This window comes from Microtus oregoni, unplaced genomic scaffold, assembly GCF_018167655.1.
Source record: "Microtus oregoni isolate MIOR12 unplaced genomic scaffold, Mior012 000048F_ref0000485, whole genome shotgun sequence".
NCBI lineage: Eukaryota > Metazoa > Chordata > Mammalia > Rodentia > Cricetidae > Microtus > Microtus oregoni.
The window spans coordinates 18,487,994-18,509,228 of NW_024543222.1; the positions used below are offsets into that span (position 1 = coordinate 18,487,994).

The window sequence follows — 21,235 nt, forward strand, 5'->3', positions numbered from 1 at the left end:
CACAGACACCACCCTTCCCCCTCCTTCCCCGGGATCCTGGGCCACACCTGGCTGTCTCCGGGGAGGAGGCGGCGGCAGGGCCTGGATGGAGATCTGCGGGGGAGGCAGTTTCTCTCAACTTTTGACCAGATTACCCTCCCACTGACCCTCATCGTCGGAAGGGGTCCTTGTCCGGTACTCTGCAGGCATCTTGGGAGCCACCTGGCTCTTGGGAAAGCAGCCTTCCCACTCTGAGCTGTGCCTGGGAACATTTCTGACAAGGACAGGCCCCAGTATCAGAGTATCCATTCTCTTTGGCCTCCAAGAAGTGTAGGGTCCAAATGGGTGCTCCACTCAGGAGCTGCGTAAGGCTCCTGAGCAGAGAAGGGAACCCTCACAGCAGGCCTATGTCCCTCCAGGGCTGAGGGTTTGGCTGGACACCCCCCCCCCCATATTTTTTGACTCCCCATTCCTTATCTTTGACTGTTAGTCTTGTCCACTAATGAGCCCACATTCTGCTGGGTAGGCTCCTCCAGAGAAGGCACAGGGCAGAAGAGGCTGAATGAGCTCTCCCTCCACCCTACCTTATCTTTCCGATTGCCCCAGTCCCCCGTCAGCCAGTAAGGTCTCTGTCTGGGTGGACAGCGGTCTGATGCCCGACTCTGCGGCAAACTGGCTCTTAGACATGGGAGTCCGGCTTTACTGGGTCTCAGTTCCTCCCCTCGCCTCATAGGCTTGCGGGGAAGGATGAACAAGACTAAAGACAATGATGGTGCGCACGACCTTTATTATTTGTTGTTACTTTCAAGATAGAAGGCACTTTCTGGGGATGAGAGCTCCAGTCTTTCAGCCCCCTCTAGACAGAGGGGAGGAAAGGGAAACTGCCCCCAGAGGCCTGTGCTGAAGGTGCAAAAACTGAGCCCTGGACAGTGTCAGCTCAAGTGTCAGGCCTGCCTCCCCCAACCTCCAAATCCAGTTCCTCTTCTCTTCCTCTGGGTCTCTGGAGAGTCTGGCTCATCGATGGCCAAGGAGCAGCCCCGCTCACTGGCTGAAGGTCCCCGAGGCCAGGAAATGTAGCCTTGGATGTTGTCTTTTTCTGTCCCATCTTCCCGCGACCTGGTTTCCCTAGGAATTAGTCTCTTTTTCTTCCTTTGTTCTTACAGGGGCAGTGGGGGGCTTCTCCTGGAACCTCTGGGGAAGGCTAGCAGCAGACAGGTCTCTTGAGCCTTTAATCCAGGAGCCAGAGCTTGCCCTTCTTGCTTACCCTCTCTGAATCCCACACCCAGATTCCTGAGCTTTTACAGGTGTGTGTGTGTGTGTGTGTGTGTGATCTGTGTTCAGGCATTTAGCAAGGAAGAGCAAGCTTTAGCCTCCCACCTCCACCCAGCGCAACCTAAATTCTGTCACTTACCTCTTGCCCCCTGCTGCTTTGGCTGGCAAGTGTGCTCCACAGACCCTGAAATGCCAGTGCCTAGGATTAAGGGGAGTGGGTCGGATGGCTGGTGTCTCCCCAACAGCCGCAGGAGTAAGAATCAGAAGCCAGACTTGGATTGCAAAGATGAGCTCTTTATGCAAATCAGTCAGATACCACAGAAGCAGCTCCTTCTCTACACTGCCAAGGCCCACTTGTCAGAATATTGCATAAAATAACATCTCTTACATAGTGTGGGCACCGCTGAGATTCACAAGAGCGAGCTCTTCTGGTGGCGGGGTAAGTGACTCATCTGAGCACATCAGCAGCTCAGGAAAGGTGAGGGCAAGCTCTAAAGCTCTAACATGTACAGTCCAGGCAGTGGAGGGGCTCGGGTTGCCCCTGGTGGGTTCTGGAATACTCTCATGTAACAAGCCCACAGGGAACAGACTCCTGCCCATTCAGGTCCACAGCAAGGAGGCTCTGATCAGGCTGTGGTTTGGGGAAAGTGTTAATGCTGGCTGTGGGGTGCAGCTATGGATACACTGCGTGGTTCTGGAAGCTTCGGTTTCCCAACCACTGGAGAGTGCGGTCTTCCATGATGGGGACAGATTAACTGTGGCAGTCTCTACCACCTGCCAATGCCTCCTCTGGTCTATTGCACAATTCTTCAAGCTTCAGGAGGTGACTCAGCTCATTCACCTCCGGGAGGGTGGGGAAACGTCTTCTTTAGAATGACAGGCACATTTCCAGGGAGGGTCACCATTTCACCTGAGGCCTCTGGCTCTGACTTGAGTACTCTGGGATGGCCAGAAGGGCTACGGGGTCCAGGAGAGGTGAGGACAGCAGAGTACATACCTACTCCCCTAAATGCCTCAAGGCTATGAACATCACCCTGAGAGCAATTCTGGAATGCTACACCAGCCCCGAGAGTCTCTTCAGGGCAAGTCTGCTCCTGGGAAGTTCAATGAACGCTGCAGTGTCCTGCTGAGAAGCGAATCTGGAGACAAGGGCTGTGGAAGCTTCTACAGTGCAGCTTCTGCACAAATCTCTCTGTTCCACAGGTGGAGCTCCGAGCCTCTCCGGCGGTGCCTAGCCTACTCTGCCCTGGCAGGGGTCAGCCCTACCATCTACCAGGACTAAGGAGGGTATAAGGATGAGGTGGGCAAGATCATAGTCTTCCTGAACAAAGAAGGCTCAAAGTGCTGACAGTGCTGGTGCTGGTCATCCCCCTGCTCCTGCTGCTTCCCAAGCCAGAAAGGAGGCAGGGGCTGTGACAGTGGAAGGGGACACTTTCCAGGTGAGAGCATGAAGACAGAGCGCAGGGTAGTCTCTGAAACTGACCCACCTTGCAGTGATGGGTCGTTTGGCACGTAACACTTGCACTTCAGGCAGTATGTGCCAGAACGGGCACAGGAAAGGCGCCCAGTGCACAGAGGCTTGTCCACCCAGTCCCATGCCTGCCTCTGGGCTGGGACTGCTCTCACCATCTGCCTGGGCAAATGGCTGCATTTCTTAGGTGGTTAGGTAGGGTCACAAATAAAAAAATATTTCTGTTTAAATATGAAGGGGGGGAACCCACCTTAAAAAACTAGACCTTTTAATCAGGAATGTGAGTTGAAAGTGCTCACCAGGCCTCGTTTCCACAGTGTATGAACAGCCCTAATGGAGGTGCTATGAAAGCTAGGTACACCAGGCTGGATGAAAGGCCTTTGCAGAGGCACCACTGGGTGGGTCCCCACCTCCTGGAGGAGAAGGCTAATGAGGGGCCAGAAGGGTCACGGGGGCTTCCTGGGCCTTCTCTGGAAGCTGGAGCTCTGGGCACACCTGAGAGTGTCCCTTACAGGGAGACAGAGAAGCCTAGGCTGATGACAAACCCAGTCGGATGGCCTCGGAAGGTCAGGACAGCAGGCTTAGCTGACAATGCTCTGTTCCTGGTACTTGCGCCGGCGGGCACAGCGGGGACAGCCCTTCCGCACCACAGCCTGGCAGCTCTGATGGAAGACAGTTCTGCATTCCTCACACCTGAGAAGAGAGCATCCGGGCCTTTGAGTGACAGTCACCTAGATGTGCTGGCCAGGGCCTGGACAGACCCCAGAGAGGCTGTGTTCTGTCTGTAGCCCACACTCACACGTACTGCCCTCCAACTCTCTTGGAGAGCACTTCGGACCCATAAGTGGCACCACGCCTGCTGATACTCTGTGCCCTACTTTATTCTTTGTAATGCTGGAGTGTTTATATGACTTCTTGCCTACCTTTAAGCAGTTCAAACAGCCCAGATCCATTCAGGCTGATGCTGGCTGGCTCACCTACTGAAGGTGAGTGGATGATCGCCCTAGTTTAGCCTCCCACTCCTACCTGGGCTAAGGGTAAGGGAAGACTGGGGAGTACACCCCTGTTGAGGGGCTTCTAACGATGTGCAGTACTAAATGGCAAGAATTACCACTTACTGCAGCTGGGGCCACGGTAGGTTCCAGCTATCCGGTCCCCACTTGGCGAATCCTCAGGCTAGTGCTCGAGGGCCAGGGATATCCTGTCAACCCCTCAACCCATTTGTAGACTGAGCTCAGAGACATCCCACTTCATGAGGCAGCAACCATCTGGGGGTGGGCTGTGAGCCCAGGTAGCTTTGGGCAGTCACAGAATCCTGGGCACCGGCAGAGTGGAGTGTGTGCATAAGAGGATGAGGGTTACCAGGGATGCTGGGTCAGGCTGTGGCTATGGGGGTAGTAGCCCTCGTACCTGACTGTGGTGTCAAACTCAAAGGGAAAGATGATGTCATGGTGGTGGCAGATCTGGCAGATGAAGCCTCGCTGGGTGCACAGGTCACAGTGGTAGACATGCTGGGAGGCAAACTCAATCAGGGCTTTGAGGAATCCTTCATACACCCCCTCTGCAATCTGCAGGGGCAAGTGGAGACCGGTCTTAGGTGGCTCTTCTGCATCGCCATAGCACCTGCCTCAGAACTTCCCTAGTTTCATACGGGCAAAAAGAACTCCCTGCATCAGGTTGTTGATGTGGGCATCAGCCTGCACCCGAGGTCACTGGGGTACGGGACCAACAGATAGGATCCCAATCAACTCTGTCATCCTTGGAGGAAAGGCCTCAGCTCTTACCCTTGGAATGCTGGAACCCCTGCTGAGTCCAGGAGGTAGGAGTCGGGGACTGCTCAGGAAGAGGGCAAACGGAGGCCATTCTGAGGGGTGGACAGCTGAAGATTACTGGCTGGCCCGAGTTTGCCCCTCCTGCTATTTTTCTGAGATTTCTTCAGGGGATTAAGAACCTTCTAGTAAATCCAGGATTTAGGGGTGAGGAGCTTGGGATGCTCACCTGCTGGAGGTCAGCAACACTGAATTTGTGAGGAGACTCCAAGAGATAATTCCTGTGGCTTAGCCTGCAAAGGCAACACAAGCACTTCCTCAGAAGGGCTTCCAAGGTCAGGCCTCCAGTTCCTGGTTTCCTTCCCCTTAGCCCCGCCTACCAGTCAGCAACACAGTCTGGGTTACCAGGCAGGCCAAGAGCACAAGTCAGTTGCCTAAGCTCCCGGTACATTAATTAGCCCCTGGTACCCAGGGCAAGCTAAGTAACTTCTGAAGCTCAGGCATCCTTCCGGGAGACATGGAATTGTTTTGAGGATGAAATAATTTGCTGAACGCATTTGGTGCATTGCAAACACATGACTACCAAGCGATGAGGATGATGTGTGCTGACATGAGGTGCCTGGAACTGGGGTAAGTACCTAGTAATCCCGTGAAGCTGGTCCAATTTTAACTCCCATTTTGAGAAGATGGGAAACACAAGTTAAATGACTTGCCTGAGGTCACAGAGTTAAGAATCAGAGCTTGAACTTGACGCAGGAGTCTGGCCTGTATTCTTATCCCCTCCATTGAGTCAGTGCCAGTACTGAAACAGTTCTGAGGACAGAAAATCATGGACGCAGCCCCCTCCCCCAGGTCACGTTCAAGCATCTGGTTTCCTCTGAGAGGAACTGATTCGTACTCTAGGCAAAGCAGATCTAATTTCAGGTTGAGGAGAAAAAGATGAAGGCAGGACACAGCTCTCTGCTCAGGTTCCTAACAGTTCAACGGCAGGGTCCCCAGGTCACATTCTGAGCAGAGAATCCGTGGCACAGAGCCCGGATGGCCATGCATGTGAGTACTGGTGTGAAGGTATGCCAAGCTGGGGAAGTGTGGGGCCCTATCTGGACATTAGGACAGGACAGGGCCAGCCCCTGGGAGATTGGCCACACTCTAGTTTTGATCCACAGGGAGCCCAGTCTGGGCCTAGGATGCTGAATCCTACATAGCCAAGTAAAGTGAGGACTCCGATTTGCCCCCAGAGAGCCTCCAGCTTTCTGGGAACAGGAAGCTGTCATTTATAGCCAGGAAAACATGGAGGGGGCACAAAGGCTGACCCTGAGTTGGCAGGAAGGGTGGAGTTGATTTAATGGAGATTATCCCTGTCATCTTCTCTTTGTCCAGTCTGAGGAGCCAGCAGGGGAGTCACTCACTGTACCCTTTGCCTGTCACTGTCAGTGTGGCTTTGCAACTGATTTTTCTCTAACGTTTGGTCGAGGGTATATACAGAGATGGACACAGCCATACACAATGAGAAGACCCCTCTCAGTTCTCTGGGTGGCTAGGGAAGGAGGCAGGGACCCTGCCAAGGTCAGGTGATGGGGAGACTTGTATGGGTGGCCAGGGGTTTCATCTGTTTCATATAAACCCCACTTTTCCTCTGCCCACTATCTTCCTGGGAGCTTCCCAGCCTCCTAGCCCTTCTAGCTCCTCCTGACCAGGCTGGCTTGGGTCCCCTTCCTCAGGACACATACATTACTACCTAGCTATCTGCCTGCCTGTCTATGGCTGATTAAGGCCCAGACACTGAGTCTATCATGTGGCACAACTCAGGAAGGCCATATAACCAAGACTAGTGGTCCATCTTACGGACGGGTACACAGGCTCAGAGCACCAAAGATACTTCCTGGAGCCACACAGTGGTCTAGTTTGGGCACAGGCTGCTCCTACACTCCTCCCTTGCTCTGTGCTCTATCTAAAAGGGACTTCCAGGGGGAAAGAATGCTGCACAGAAATGCGAACCTGAGTTAGAATTCTCCAGCACCCATGTAAAACGCTAGGATGTGGCTACATCCCCAGTATTGTGGGGGACAAAGACAGGAGGATTGATGGGACTCACTGGTCAGCCAGTCTAAACAAAAAATGGCGAGCTCCAGACTCAGTGAAAGACTGTCTCCAATGAATACGACAAAGAGCAACTGAGCAGGACAGCCGTGTGGCCTCTGCATCCGTGTGCATGGGTGCATGCTACTTCCCTTCCCCCACGCACACATATACCATGTGTGTATAAACATAAAGTAGGACTCGCACAAGCCAGGCTGCCCGAGCACCCATCAGAGGCTGCCGGGAGCAAGTCAGCAGGTAGGGTGAGTGGGGCCAGCACCCATGGGCCATGCCGTAGTCACCCATTTACACAGAGGATGCCAGAGAAGGCAGTGGGACTTTTCTCCCACCCAGAGATTTTGCCTCTGGGCAGGTGTACACATTCTTTGGAGCCCTTGCCCCTGGAATCCCTGAAAAGAGAAAATGGGTCAACTTCATGGAAAAAGGAGACCCAGGTACTGTGCTGATCTTAGGAGGCAGAGCTCCCAGGAAGGCTGTATGTAGAAGGAGGCAAAGCTCTGATGGGGCTCGTTGGCTGTTCTGGGCAGAAGAGGGCCAGTGTTCCCCTCTGTCCTGCCCAAGAGTCAGGGAACCATTACTGGACACGCCTTCCCTCAGGCACAGTGCAGGCATGCCTCAGGGAGAACTGAGGAGACACGCTCAGACAGCGCTCTCTGTGCTGGCCTCTGGGGAAGCAGGCTGGGGAAGGACAGCCCGTAGACGCCTCCAGTCTCCAGAGAGCCAGCAAAGCAGACACAAAGTCCATACTATGCAGCACACCTCACTCCTCCCAAAGGCCTGCCCTCTCGAGGGCTCCCCAGAGAATACAGCCCCTCAGAAGCCACATCTTTAGCCATAAGTTAGGGCCTGGAGGCCCGAGGCAGTCACAGAGATCTATCAGGCTCTCCTGAAGTTCCACTTCCCTCCCTAAGCACTAAAAGATCTAGGCTCTGGGGAGGAAGGGGTTTCTAGAGGGTGTCCTGAGAGTGCGGCTATTGTACGTGCTGCAGATGATCCAGAGAGGAACGCTGCCAAAGCAAGCAGCCAGGGGATGAGCCAGGCCAGCATCCTTCTCGCTTCTACCCGTTACCACTTTGCCCACTTCCATTCCTTCTTCAGCGGAAGCACTTCCTGAACCTTCCATGCCTGGAGCTTCCCTCCATCGCCCGCATGTGCCCCTCTCAGCCAACCTTCCTCTTCTCCTCCTTCCCTAGGTGACTTCCATTTACTTTTCAGGTCTCATTTCAGGAGCCGCTCCCTCCAGGAAGCTCTTCTGATGCATCCTCCTGTCCCCTATGCACATCTGGACATCCTTCCTCCCTCCCTCCGCCCCCATTGGAGGTGCTGCTGGCTCGCCTGCTTCCTGCCACATCAGTGGCTTCCTGAAGGGAGGCCTCGGGTCTGCTTTACTCAGCACAGGCACTCGGAATGGTTGCTCTCAATAAACGTTTGTTGAACAAAGGAACAAGTGAACATACAGCAAAACCGCACACCACCCTCAGAGGACACAGTGATTTCATTGCCAGTGGGAAGTTCCCAGCTCAGCTCTGGCATCTCCCAAGTGCACACCCTGCCCAGGCTTTGGTGGGTGTATGTGCACACAGGTGCATGCACACATAGAGTGCTCACCGCTCACCTTTTGCTCAGCTCCTTCAGGGCACCACTTCTGCACAGGCCCAGGTAGTCCCCCAGAAGCTTCAGCTGTTCCCGGCTCCTGCCAATGAGGTGCATGCGCTCCACATGCTCATACAGAGAGGCGTTCACCAGCTGCAGGTTGATAAGGGGCTGGGCCCGGATCTGTGCCAGGAACTTCAGGGCCTGCCGGCAGACCTGGGAAAATCCGAGGAAGACCTTGCCTGCTCAGCTAAGGCTTCTGGCTTGATGCTGTGTTACCTAGTTCAAACCTGCCTGCAGCCTGTCCTCACTGAATGGTATTTTCTTCAAGTTACAGAGCAGGAAATAAGGCCAGAGAATTGAGGCCACTTGACCAAGGTTACACAGCTCAGAAAACTGTCTAGTCAACACCTGAAAGCAGTCTCAAACCCTGTTGTTGTCTGATTCTGACCATGCTGAGGCAAGGGAGGGGTCCCTCCCCATGAGCCTCACAGACTCTTTCCACACTTTCCTGTTCTCCCAGCCCCCTTTTCCTGCCTACAGGAAACATGCTGTCCTCTGGGCCCTAACTCAGGAACCAGGTGACTCCGCTGCCATCAAGCTCCAGCGACAGGAAGCTACAGAGCAGACAGAGCTCCCTGACATTCCTAAGTGCCCTCAGCTCTCGCCAGCACTTCAGGATAATGTTAGAGGGTCTCAGCTGCCAGCATCTCCACTTGGAGATAAGTGATTCCTCTATATTCTCGCATCTTCAGAACCGTCCCTGGGGAGGTGGCAGTGCCTATTTTACAGATGGTGAAACAGCCTCAGAAACGCGAAAGTGGCTCATCCAACTTGCCTGTGGATGGCAGAGGCCAACAGGCGTCTTCTTTCTCATGGGGCTGCCATAAACTCAGTTTTCTGTGGCCAAGAGCTATGGTTTGCTACAGGAAAATCAAAGCATACTTCATGAGATTACTTTGAGTTTAGCCTAAAAGCTATAACTGCATTTCCCATGTGTCAGAGCCCTGAGGTAACATCCCCCAGTCTGGACAAAGCCTGGTAGCAAACCCTGACGACTGGGGTCAAAGTGCTGCCCTCTAGATTGAGCCTAGCTCTTCCCACAACCCAGTCTCTGGCTCAGCTGAAACAACATCCAGCAATGTGTGCTAAACACTGCCCGGCCCTGCCTTCATGCTCCCCAGAGGCTGTTTGTATCCTGGGGCATGGAAGAGACAGGCCAAAGCAGAATGCCGGCCCTGGGGTGACGTTCTGCCAGGTGCCAGCTGGATCTCAGCACAAGTGGGTCAGCCAGCACAGCGGCAGCAAACAATGAAGTCCCAAACCCTTGGGCCAACTACTCTCTGCTCTGAATTTCCCTGTCTTTCCCAGGCCAGTGATTGCCGAGGGAGAGCTTTCCTGGTCCCAGAAGCATCTAGAACAGGACTGCCATGTCCCATTGAAGGACAAGATGAGGCAGATTCCAGCAGTGACGGGGAGTTCCATAGACGCACCAGGCTAGCAGTGCTAAGTTTTACTGTCAAAGGGCTCATGTGCATCTCTGAATTTTGAGGTGTACCCTCCTCTATGTAGTGGATCATTTAATACTGAGGGCAGGGGTGGAGACAAGATCAACAGAAGGCCAAAACAAAGCCCATGCTGGGGTGAAACTAACTCAGAGTCACCATTCCTGTATGGTAGGGCACAGTCAAAGTCAAGACTGCAGCCCACAGGCTCTGACAGAAGCAAATGGCTCCTTCCTTGTGTTTCTATGTCCATGCCCTAGGGAGAAAGCCAAGTCTCTTCCCCTGGAGAAAGACCCTGGATAAGTGGCCCTAGGGACAAAAGTGTAACAGGCTGTGAGGACAGAGAGGCACTGTTGACAGGTACTAAGAGTCTATCACAAGCAAGCAATCAATCTCCTTTAGAAGTATACACGATAAAGGTGCCCAAGGGCCATCAAGAGGGCTCAGTAGGTAAAGGTGTCTGCAGTCAAGTCTGATGAGCCAGTTCAATCCCCAGGACACACGCGGTGGAAGGAAGAACAGACGGGTGTGTACACATGCCGTGTGCACACATACAGTAATGAAAAGGTACCCAAGACATAATGTTAAATAAACAAAGTGTGGTGAAGCAAGGGGAGTCCAGATGCTTATATACTCTAAAACAAATACTCTAAAAACGAGCATGGCCATTTTACAGCCGAAAACACTGTTAAAGGCTCTGAATGTGGCTATCGTCGACAGTAACACCTAATTTTGATGTGTCTTTTTGGGCCTCTCTAAGTTGTAGGTGTTAAGCAATAACGACACTGTATGACCTAGAAAAATTGCTTTGTCCTCCCAGCTCATCAGCACACGCAAAGCTATGTCAGGGGTGCAGCCCGCTGGCTAGCCCCTCTGTATGTCCATCCACCCATCCACCAGTGTGCCATACCTACTCTAGCCTAACTTTCCCACTGAGCAACCTTCAACAACTCTGTTGCTATCTTAGCTTCAGGGAACTGTCCTGAGGGACACTGGGGACCAAGGCAGAGTTTTACAAAGCCCTGTTCAGGGACTGCAGATAGGCACCAGGCTTTCGGGGCCTGAACTGGTGACTCCGGCTCCCCAACGGCCAAAGTCCTCCAAACCAACAGGCAGCCTAGGGGATAATGTTTCCCAGTCACTGAGCAGCTCCGCGCAGGCAATGACAGCCTGGCCTAGACACTTACCGGGCGCTTGGTGAGGTCCCAGTTGTGTATGATTCTGGCTGGGATCACTGAGGCATCGTCTTGGTGGCAGAAGTCACAGTAATACAGGCCAGAGAAGGCACAGAGCTTGGGTCGCACAAAGGAGAAGCCGATCTGCCGCGAGCAGCCTAGGGAAGGGACGGTGGGAAGTGAGCAGGTGGGGCCAGAGTCAGCTTCATGTAACATGGAATCTGCTACAGTGGGAAAGGGAAGACAGTCACTCACGGGCTGGCAAGATGGTTCAGTGGGAAAAGGCACCTGGACCAAGTCTGATACTAAAGTCTGATCTCTGGAACCCACATGGTAGAACTGAGTCCTCTGACCTCTTCTCTCAATAAATATGCAATTAAAAAATGTCACTTGTATTTCTGTTACTTAAAATCAAAACTTTTTTTTTTTTGAGACGTATGTAGAATAGGCTGGTCTTGAACTCAGAGAGACCTGCCTGCTTTCTGCCCTCTAAGTGCTGGGATTAAAGGCCTGCACCATGTGCACCATCACCCCTGGAGAAACTGTTGATCATGACAGCATACTATTAAACAATAATTGCTGGGTCTGGGAGCCCTTGGAATGAGGGAGGAGGATTCTGAGTTTGAGGTGAGTTTAGGGTCACATAGTAAGAACCTGTCTCAAAACAAACTCATAGGAAAATATCTGTCAGGTCACATCAAGACTAAGGGATAGGCGGCATTCAAATTTGGGCTTGGTTGGTCACAAAGCCAGCATTCTCCATAGGCACCTCTGTTCACTGGCTCCGCTGCCTGCTTCCGGATGCCAATCTGTACTCCTGCCTCTCCCTAGTGCTTAGACACAAGAGAACAAAGCTAGAACCTTGACCAGCAGTGACGGATCTGTGGACAGAGGTCCGGTCACAGAAGATGAGGAACCTAGCAGGAACAGCCTGGCCTAGACATAACATGGTGTTTGCTTGAGCCTACAGTAACATATCTCAAGACAGTGAGCAGTGATAATTTAGTCACTTGGTCAGTAATCTCTCCATACCAGAGGGTAGCAAGAGTCAGGAGTGCCCAGGGCAAAACACTAGCATTCAACTTAAATGCTTGAATACCCCCCAACTCCCACTGGCACGGGAGGAAAAGGTGACTTTGGTCTCAGGACCGAAGAGCTGCTTTCCTGATCAGCTGCCTCCTCCTGACCTTCTCCTAACTTTCCTAAGATTCTGTTTCACTGTAGAGCTTAGCTACTGCCGGCACTTTGTGAGGTCACGACAAAGTGTAAACAATACAAGTGCCCTGTAAACTATGAGCTCAAACAGGAATATCATTGGTTGGCATCTTCCCAGCCACTGCCAGTACGGCAGTGTAGAAAGCCTGAACTCCCTGGGTTCACAGGTCTCAGATGGGAGGCTGGCAGGTGACAGCCACAGTGCTCACGCCCACAGACAGGAGTGTCCCCCACCGGAGCAGTGGGTGTGTGAGTGCTAGGGCAGGCAGAGGTTTGCAGGTGTTTTCTGCAGGAAGTTATGCTCAGCCACTTCACCCACCCTCCGGGGGCTTGCCACAGGCCACTTCCTTCCAGGCACTTGAAGCAGGCTTTCCTCTATGGTCCTGTGGGCTCCACCCCACCGGGACAGCTCTACTCTATTCTTCTGTAACAGGGTAGTTGACATCTTCCCTGGACAGCAAGTCCAGGAGATAGGTGGGAGGAGGTACTAATGGAAGGCAGACAGCGGAATATCCACTGGGAGGCCCTCTGGTGTCACGCCCATGTGCACAGGACACAATCATCAAAGTCCAATTCTGCCTCTTGCATATACTAAGAGCCCGAGACAAGATACTAGCTTTGGATTCCAGTTTCTTCACCAATACTAAAATGAGAAAAATGTAGCCCCTAACGCTACAAGGATATACTGATGGAAAAAATGAGATAATCCAAACGAAGCCTCTGGCCTTGTGCCCTGCACAGGTTCAGATCAGCTCCCTCTCACGATGATGCTGACACAGCAGAATCCTTCACATAGACTGATACACATCCGTGAAAAGGACGGGAAAGCCAACCAGGTGTGACGCCAAATGCCTGTAACCCCACTGCTTAGGAGGCTGAGGCGGCCGGGGCTGCATAGTGAGACTGCATCACAAACAAACAAACAAACAAACCAACCCAGGAAGAAATGGGGGGGAGCACAATAGCACAGGCCTACAATCCCAGCACTTAGGAGGCAGGAGGACCAAGAGTTTAAGGTCGCTTTCAGTTACACAACAATTTCAAGGCCAGCCTGGGCTACATGAGACATGAGGGGAGGAAAAGCCCTCAAACTGTAGAGCAATATACTGCCCAACACAGTGGCTCAAAGTCAGAGGCCGCTTTTATACTTAAATAAATGGAAAACTCGGGGGCTGGAGAGATGGCTCAGCGGTTAAGAGCATTGCCTGCTCTTCCAAAGGTCCTGAGTTCAATTCCCAGCAACCACATGGTGGCTCACAACCATCTGTAATGAGATCTGGTGCCCTCTTCTGGCCTGCAGACATACACACAGACAGAATATTGTATACATAATAAATAAATAAATATTAAAAAAATAATAATAAATGGAAAACTCATTTCTTAGTTATGAACAGTCACACTTTAAGCATGCAGTGACCACATGTAACCTGTAACTACGGTTGGAAAGCACAGACCCAGACGCTTGCGTCATTACAGAAGCCCTACTGGACAGCACTGAATAGCACGACTCATCAGAGTATGCAAGCATACACGCTTCGGAAGGCTCTTATACCCTGTAACAAAAGTATATTCAGTGTAGCAAAAGTATAAAGCAGGAAGGACAGAAGGGCTCAAGAAGCAGGACTGCCACCCACAGGTCCACCCAACAGTAGAAGGTGTCAAGTGACATGGCAGGGGCTGTCCACAGAGGGCACTGTAGAGGAACAGAGGCCGCAGGGTAGGCGCCATCTGCTGTATTATTTATGGGAAGGATGAAGGCCCTGTTGGGGAGCCCAAACTGAGGACCCCACAGGAGGAAGAGCATATCCAGCTGGGGTTGGTGGGAGAGTCGGTCAGCACCTGCGCAGAAGCAGCCCTGGGAGTCAAGGCCCTTCTCAGTGGGGATGGCCACAAGGTACTGTAGCAGGAAGCCGTTCTCCCTGGTGGCAAACTTCAGCACCTCCTGGCAGTTTTCATCCAGACTGCCCCCGAGCGTCACAGCCTCCTCTGCTGACTCCAGGTAAGATGCCAGCACCTTTCGGACCAGGTCTCTCCACAGGGTGGCCTCCTCAGTGTTCTGGGCCTGTAGTTTCAGGACGGCCTTGGCTGTGATGATTTTGAAGAAGGCTGGGCCTCCAAGGCTGGTGTCTGGCAAGATGTCTCGGATGGTCTCCACTCCATGGCTATCACTTAGCATCTTCTCATTGTTTCTCACACGGAAACATTTCAGAGACTCCAAGGACAGGGAAAAGATATAGGGGACCCAGGTCCGGTCTGCATACAGGTACAAAAGGGACTCTTTGATAGCATCTGGCTCTGGAACCTGGGCAGATGTCCAGTCCAACTGCATGCCCTGGGCAGCTGCAGGCTCTGGGAGCAGGGCTGAGTGAGGGGGGAGGTTGTCTGGTGGAGCCTCTAGGGCATTCTCCGGCTGGTCTGGGTACTGGATATTCACCCACTCCTCCTCCTGCTGAGGACGCACCTTCTGCAGGGCTTCCCGCACACGGTCAAGCCAGTCCTCAGCCTCATCCTGGGAGGAGGCACGCAGTGCCAGCTTCTTGCCAGAGAAGACCAACTCAAACCGTCCATCACTATGGGCTGGCCCCACGGCCTCACATCGTAGCAAGGAGCAGCTTTCCACGCAGGTGCGCTCCTCATCACTCAGGTAGAGGCGGAGCTCCAGTGGAGACAGCTCGCAAAAGAATTCCTTCCAGATGCCCATGGCCCCTCGCCGGGCTACTGTGCCCAGTTTCATAAGGCCCCGGAATGGGTTCGATAGGCCTAGTGGAAGAAAAGAGGCACTTTAGAGTGTGAATCTGTCCTTTTGCGATCTTTACAATTCAATTCAAAGCCAAAATCGATGCCCAATATTGTTCCATGGGAGAGTGACTGCCATTAGAAGCTGGCCCCAAGCACTTTCAGAAGAGATCCTGAAAGCCAGGAGTGTAGCACATCTCCTGCCGTCCCGACAGCTGGTGACCTCCCCTCCAACATCTCACTGAAGACTCCTCCACGGGCCTCCTCACCGCACTGCCTCCACCCACTCAAGGCCATCTCTCCAGCAGTTCTCCTCCTCTCTCTACTGGGTCATCCCTGTCACCACACATGCTGTCATTCCTGTCACCACACACGCTGTCGTTCCTGTCACCACACACGCTGTCGTTCCTGTCACCACACACGCTGTCGTTCCTGTCACCACACATGCTGTCGTTCCTGTCACCACACAAGCTGTCGTTCCTGTCACCACACACGCTGTCGTTCCTGTCACCACACACGCTATCGTTCCTGTCACCACACACGCTATCGTTCCTGTCACCACACACGCTGTCATTCCTGTCACCACACACGCTATCGTTCCTGTCACCACACACGCTGTCGTTCCTGTCACCACACGCTATCGTTCCTGTCACCACACATGCTGTCATTCCTGTCACCACACATGCTGTCATCCCTGTCACCACACACGCTGTCATTCCTGTCACCACACACGCTGTCGTTCCTGTCACCACACACGCTGTCGTCATTCCTGTCACCACACACGCTGTCGTCATTCCTGTCACCACACACGCTGTCGTCATTCCTGTCACCACACACGCTGTCGTCATTCCTGTCACCACACACGCCGTCATTCCTGTCACCACACACGCTGTCGTCATTCCTGTCACCACACAGGCTGTCGTTCCTGTCACCACACGCGCTGTCGTTCCTGTCACCACACGCGCTGTCGTTCCTGTCACCACACGCTATCGTTCCTGTCACCACACACGCTGTCGTTCCTGTCACCACACGCTATCGTTCCTGTCACCACACACGCTGTCGTCATTCCTGTCACCACACACGCTGTCGTCATTCCTGTCACCACACACGCTGTCGTCATTCCTGTCACCACACACGCTATCGTTCCTGTCACCACACACGCTGTCGTCATTCCTGTCACCACACACGCTGTCGTCATTCCTGTCAGTCACCACACAGGCTGTCGTTCCTGTCACCACACACGCTGTCGTTCCTGTCACCACACACGCTGTCATCCCTGTCACCACACACGCTGTCATCCCTGTCACCACACACGCTGTCGTCATTCCTGTCACCACACACGCTGTCGTCATTCCTGTCACCACACACGCTGTCGTTCCTGTCACCACACACGCTGTCATCCCTGTCACCACACACGCTGTCATCCCTGTCACCACACACGCTGTCGTCATTCCTGTCACCACACCGGCTGTCGTTCCTGTCACCACACACGCTGTCATTCCTGTCACCACATGCTGTTGTCATTCTTTCCACGCTCAGACACCATTTCTCTCGGTTCCCATCTCTAACTGCCACCCTGCTTCTCGGTCTCCTTTCCCGAAACCCCGGGGAAACACCCACCTCTGCCTCCAGCTTCCCCGCTCCCATTCCTTCTTGAACCTGGTCCCGTTAGGGTCTCATCTCCTCATGCTATTACAGCTGCTCCTTTGTGGCCACCAAAGCCTACCTTGTGGTCAATCCAAAAAAGCCTCCATAAAGCCCTCATTTCTAGCCTTCATCCCCCTGACCCCCTAAGCCTGGAGCACTTGGGACTCAGTACTTGTGCCTCAGCTCCATGAACACCCTCCCCCTAGCTGTTCTCACGTGCTTTCAGGGATTTCTGTGAACACATGCACACATAAGTAAATAATAATAAAATAATAAATGTTTAAATTAGCCAGGCCATGAGATGCTCAGAACAAAAGCCCAAGCACTTCCTTCGGTCCTCAGTTCACACGCCTCATCTTTCACACTACCGCCACCACTGCCATCTACTCTGCTCACCATGGTTCCCTGGACATGTCAAGCATGTTCCCAGAAGGGCGCTATTAACCACCTTCTCCCGGCTTGAAATGTAGATCGCTCCATGCTCCCTTCACCCTGAGCGTCACCTCATCTGTGGGGATGGCCTTGGTCAAACTCTAGCAAGGCTCCTCTCCCTCTGGTCACTATGGATAGTTCCTCATCATCACCACTTGACCATACAACAATTACTGGTTGGGGCTGGAGAGATGGCTCAGTGGTTAAGAGCACTGGCTGCTCTTCCAGAGGTCCTGAGTTCAATTCCCAGCAACCACATGGTGGCTCACAGCCATCTATAATGAGACCTGGCACCCCCCTTCTGGCTTGTGGGCACACATGGAAGGAATGCTATACACATAATAAATAAATAAATATTAAAAAAAAAACCAATTACTGGTCAATTTTCCTGCATTCTGATGGGGGAAGGGTGGGGAGGAAGCTTCAGGAAGCTAGGACACTGTTCTCAGCACCCAGGGCAGTGCTGGGCAGTGCTGGGCAGAGCAGAGAAATACCTCCTGCATGAGTATGTGGTTAGGTAGGTGAGTGAGTACCTGTGCACTGCAAGCTGCTCCTTGTTCCCGATGCCCCGGAACTACTCCTGAGCAGGAGTCTAAAAGACACATGATTCTCTCTTCCCGTCTGGACTAGCGTGTCAGGGAACCTAACAGCCGACACATTAAGCCCTGACTCTCTGTGGTTAGAGACTACAGTCAGCCATGAGAGACAAGCCCAAGTCCTCTACTGATGGCCTCCCATCAGAAAATGAGTGACAGAACCAACCTCAAGTGAATCTGGAGGGACGGTGACTCATGCTTTTAATCTCGGCACTCAAGAAGCTACGGGAGGGACTGTGACAAATCTGAGGCGAACTCAGGACGAGCAGCTGGGTTTCAGCCAACCTGTGTCCAGTGTGAGACCTTGTCTCAAAACCAAACCAGCGGGGTGTGGTGGCACAGGCCTATCATCTCAATACTCGGGAGGCAGAGGCAGGTGGATCTTGTGAGTTTAAAGCCAGCCTGGTCTACATAGTGAGTCCCAGGACAGCCAGGGCTACAAAGTGAGACCCTATCTCAGAAAAACAAACAAACAAAAACCAAACCTAGCCGGGCGGTGGTGGCACACGCCTTTAATCCCAGCACTTGGGAGGCAGAGGCAGGCGGATCTCTGGGAGTTGGAGGCTAGCCTGGTCTACAAGAGCTAGTTCCGGGACAGGCACCAAAGCTACAGAGAAACCTTGTCTCGAAAAACCAAAAAAAAAAAAAAAAAAAAAAAACCAAACAAAAAACCAAACCTAAACATTTTGAGGGTTGCTGAAAATTAAGCGAGGGTTACTTAACGCTGGTAGGAATTCTCAGGGCATGGAGCTCAAGCCATCCCATAAACAGCACATGGAGGGCTGAACCGCACCGTGGGTCTGATAAAGCTGCTAGGGCTGCTCCCTCAACCATCCAGATAAAAGGCCTTTAGAAGGATCCAGCTGGCCTTCAAGGGCAGGTTCTCTTCCAAGTTACGGAAGGAGTCTGTGGGCTCTCTGCCATCCTAAATGTCTTGGTTTCGTTTTCCACAGTACTGGAGACTGAAGCCAGGGTTCCACACCTTAGGTCAGTGTTTGATCACTCAGCTATATCCCCTGTATATCATTTCACTTTTTTGAAATAAGGTTATGTTAAGAGACCCAAGCTGGCCTTGAACTCACTCAGTGTCCTAAGAAATTGAGATCCTCCTGCCTCTACCTGCCGAGCAGCTGAAATGGTGGGTCGGCTTTGCTATCCTAAACGTCACTGACAATAGTTCCATTTCAGTATATGACATAAACCAGGAGGAGTGGCACACACCTGAAATCCCAGCACTGCAGAGGCTAAATACATGGAGATAGTGTGAATTTGAGGCCATTCTCAGCTACACATTAAGCACTAAGCAAGCCAGGATTATAGAGCAAGACCCTGCCTCAAAAAAAAAAAAATTACATTTTGTAATCAGGCCTTTTGTTTGTTCTTCTTTCTCTGAGGCACAGGTGGCCTGGCTGGCTGGTGCTGCTGAGCGTTTGGAGTGCAGCACCCGTGGGCAGTTCTGCCGCTGTTCTAGAGGACTGTGTGAGGGAGTGCGGCACCTTCCCGGAAGTGCTTTCCTGCCTCCACACCCTGGAAGGACACACTACCTGTCTGCAATGGCTAAAAGGACTGAGAGCTATCTTTTGAAAGACACTGTCCCTGGGGATGGGACTCTATAGAGACACCTACCCATCTGCCTCCGATGCACCACACAGAAATTTTTATGATCTTGTGCCAGCACGGGCGCTGGGGCTGCTTTGGCATTCCTGCAGTCTGGTGAAGGCACACCTGCTTTGTCTAAGGCCCCCAGGGAACAGCTCTTTCTTGGTCCTTGAGAAAAACACCTGTGGAGAGCAGGCCGTGACTCTGGAGTCCCATCTGGAGAGGTGGCGCCATCAGAAGCACTCTTGGGAGCATGCTCCTGGGGAGGTCGGCAGAAGTCATCTTCAGAGATCCAGCTCTTGCCTTTCTGTAAGAAAAAGGAATGAGGCAGTCTTTTAAGAGCTTTAAAAATATTTTCTTACAGTTCACATATAATAAAATTAAAAATAAGGGCCGGAGAGATGGCTCAAGGGTTAAGAACACTTGTTACTATTGCAAAGGACCCACGTTTGGTTCCCAGCGCCCACACTGGGTGGCCCCAACTTCCTGTAACTCCAGCTCCAGTGAATCTGTCACCGTTTCCTGGCCTCCGTGAGCAAGTGCACGCTCATACACACTTTCCTAGATAAAATACAACTTAAAAGTGGGTGTGCAACTCCATGTCTTTGGTATACTCACAGAGACATATATGTATATCTAAGTTTGGAATATTTTCACCACCCACAAACCAAACAAACCCCCTACCCACTAACAGACGTGTCTATCTCCCAAGCCCCCTGTCTTGGACAGATCATGCTTAAACTCCATATTTAACTGAGACTAGCATGCCGCTTTTGGCCATACCATTTTACGTTCCCATCTGCACTGCAGGAGGCTGATATTACCGGGGGAGGGGGGGGCACATGGAGGCCAGAGAACAACTTTAGCCGGTTTTCTCCTTCCATCTTTATGTGGGCTCTGGGGATCACACTTAGGTTGTCAGGCTGGAGTGGGAGGCTCCTTTACTTACCTGCTGAGCACTCGCCAGCCCAACAGCTTCCTTCTAAACTCTCCAACCTCTGCCACTATGTCTTCCTGCCATGCTGACCTGTGAAGAGTTCTCACTGCAGTTCTGATTTGCATTTCCTTAATGCCTAATGGCAAGAGAACATCTTTCCATATTGGTGATCTCTATCTTTTCTTTGGATTTTTATTTTGAATTGGGTTTATGGCTTTGTTGTTAGGGTTGACCTCTGCCTCAGCCCCAGAAGACCTGCTAAAATCTTAACCCTCAGAATGTGATGTCTCTAGACAGGGTCCTTGCAAATATAATTAGTTCAGATGCACATGTACTTCATCCAACACGACGGATGTTTTCATAAGAGGAGACATAGTGGCACACACCATTCCCAGGACTCTGGAGCAAAGATAAGCAGATCTCTACGAGTTCAGGGCAGCCTGATCTGCAGTGAGTTCCAGGCTAGACCCTGGCTCAAAACCAAACAGGAAAGGAGATGACACAGAGGAGGGAGAAGCATGGGATCATGGAGGGAGGGAGTGGAGGGGTGCACCTACAAGCCACAGAACACCAAGAATACTAAGACCTAAGGAAGACAGGGCAGAGGTTCCTCCTCAGCATCTGCAGAGGGAACCAAGCCCGCAGACATCTGGCTCTGGGCCTGGCTTCTAGTACTACTGAGGAACACACAGTTGCTGTCTTACATTATCTAATTTATGATACTTTGTTACAGCTGTTTTAGGAAAACAATAAAAATGACAAGAGTTCTGGGCAGATTCTGGACACCAGAACTGTATTGGGCTATCCGATTAGACAATAATTTCTTCTATTCTATGCTATCTTTTACTTTATTTTTTTATCCCTCTCCCTTCCCCTCTTTCTGAGATACTGTCTACAGCCAAGGTTGATCTCGAGGTCATTACATAGCCCAGGCTAGCTTTGTGCGGCCCCCCGACTCAGCGTCTCAAGCACTAGAACTACAGGCACAAGCCCCTGTGCCCAGCTTGTTTTCCTTCTGTCTGAGCTCCTGCCGCTTTAGCTCAGAAGGCACTGCTGAAAGCAGCGTCACCAAGGTTTACTCCTACGTTTCTGCTGAGAGCTTTATTAGCTCTTACAGCTCTGTGACCCACTTTGAGTCAACTTCTGTGTGAGATGTAAGGAAGGGATGCAGCTTGATTCTCTTGCAGGGGAAATACAGGGGCACCAGCA

General features: G+C 52.2%; 1 protein-coding gene across 3 annotated transcripts in view; it reads right to left on the reverse strand.

The window, feature by feature from the left end:
• Positions 1–1,524: 1,524 nt before the first annotated feature.
• The window catches only part of Plekhm1 (pleckstrin homology and RUN domain containing M1), a 51,922-nt gene continuing 32,211 nt past the window's right edge, over positions 1,525–21,235 (reverse strand). For 2 of the 3 annotated variants that reach the window (XM_041635876.1, XM_041635877.1), the window contains exons 6-12: positions 19,117–19,396; positions 13,919–14,839; positions 10,877–11,022; positions 8,207–8,400; positions 4,721–4,784; positions 4,133–4,290; positions 1,525–3,415 (exon numbers count right to left, since the gene is read on the reverse strand). In XM_041635876.1, coding sequence (XP_041491810.1) covers positions 3,304–3,415; positions 4,133–4,290; positions 4,721–4,784; positions 8,207–8,400; positions 10,877–11,022; positions 13,919–14,839; positions 19,117–19,396 — 1,875 coding nt within the window. In that variant the 3' untranslated portion in view covers positions 1,525–3,303. The remainder of the gene's footprint in view (positions 3,416–4,132; positions 4,291–4,720; positions 4,785–8,206; positions 8,401–10,876; positions 11,023–13,918; positions 14,840–19,116; positions 19,397–21,235) is intronic. The other variant, XM_041635878.1, reaches the window with a different exon arrangement.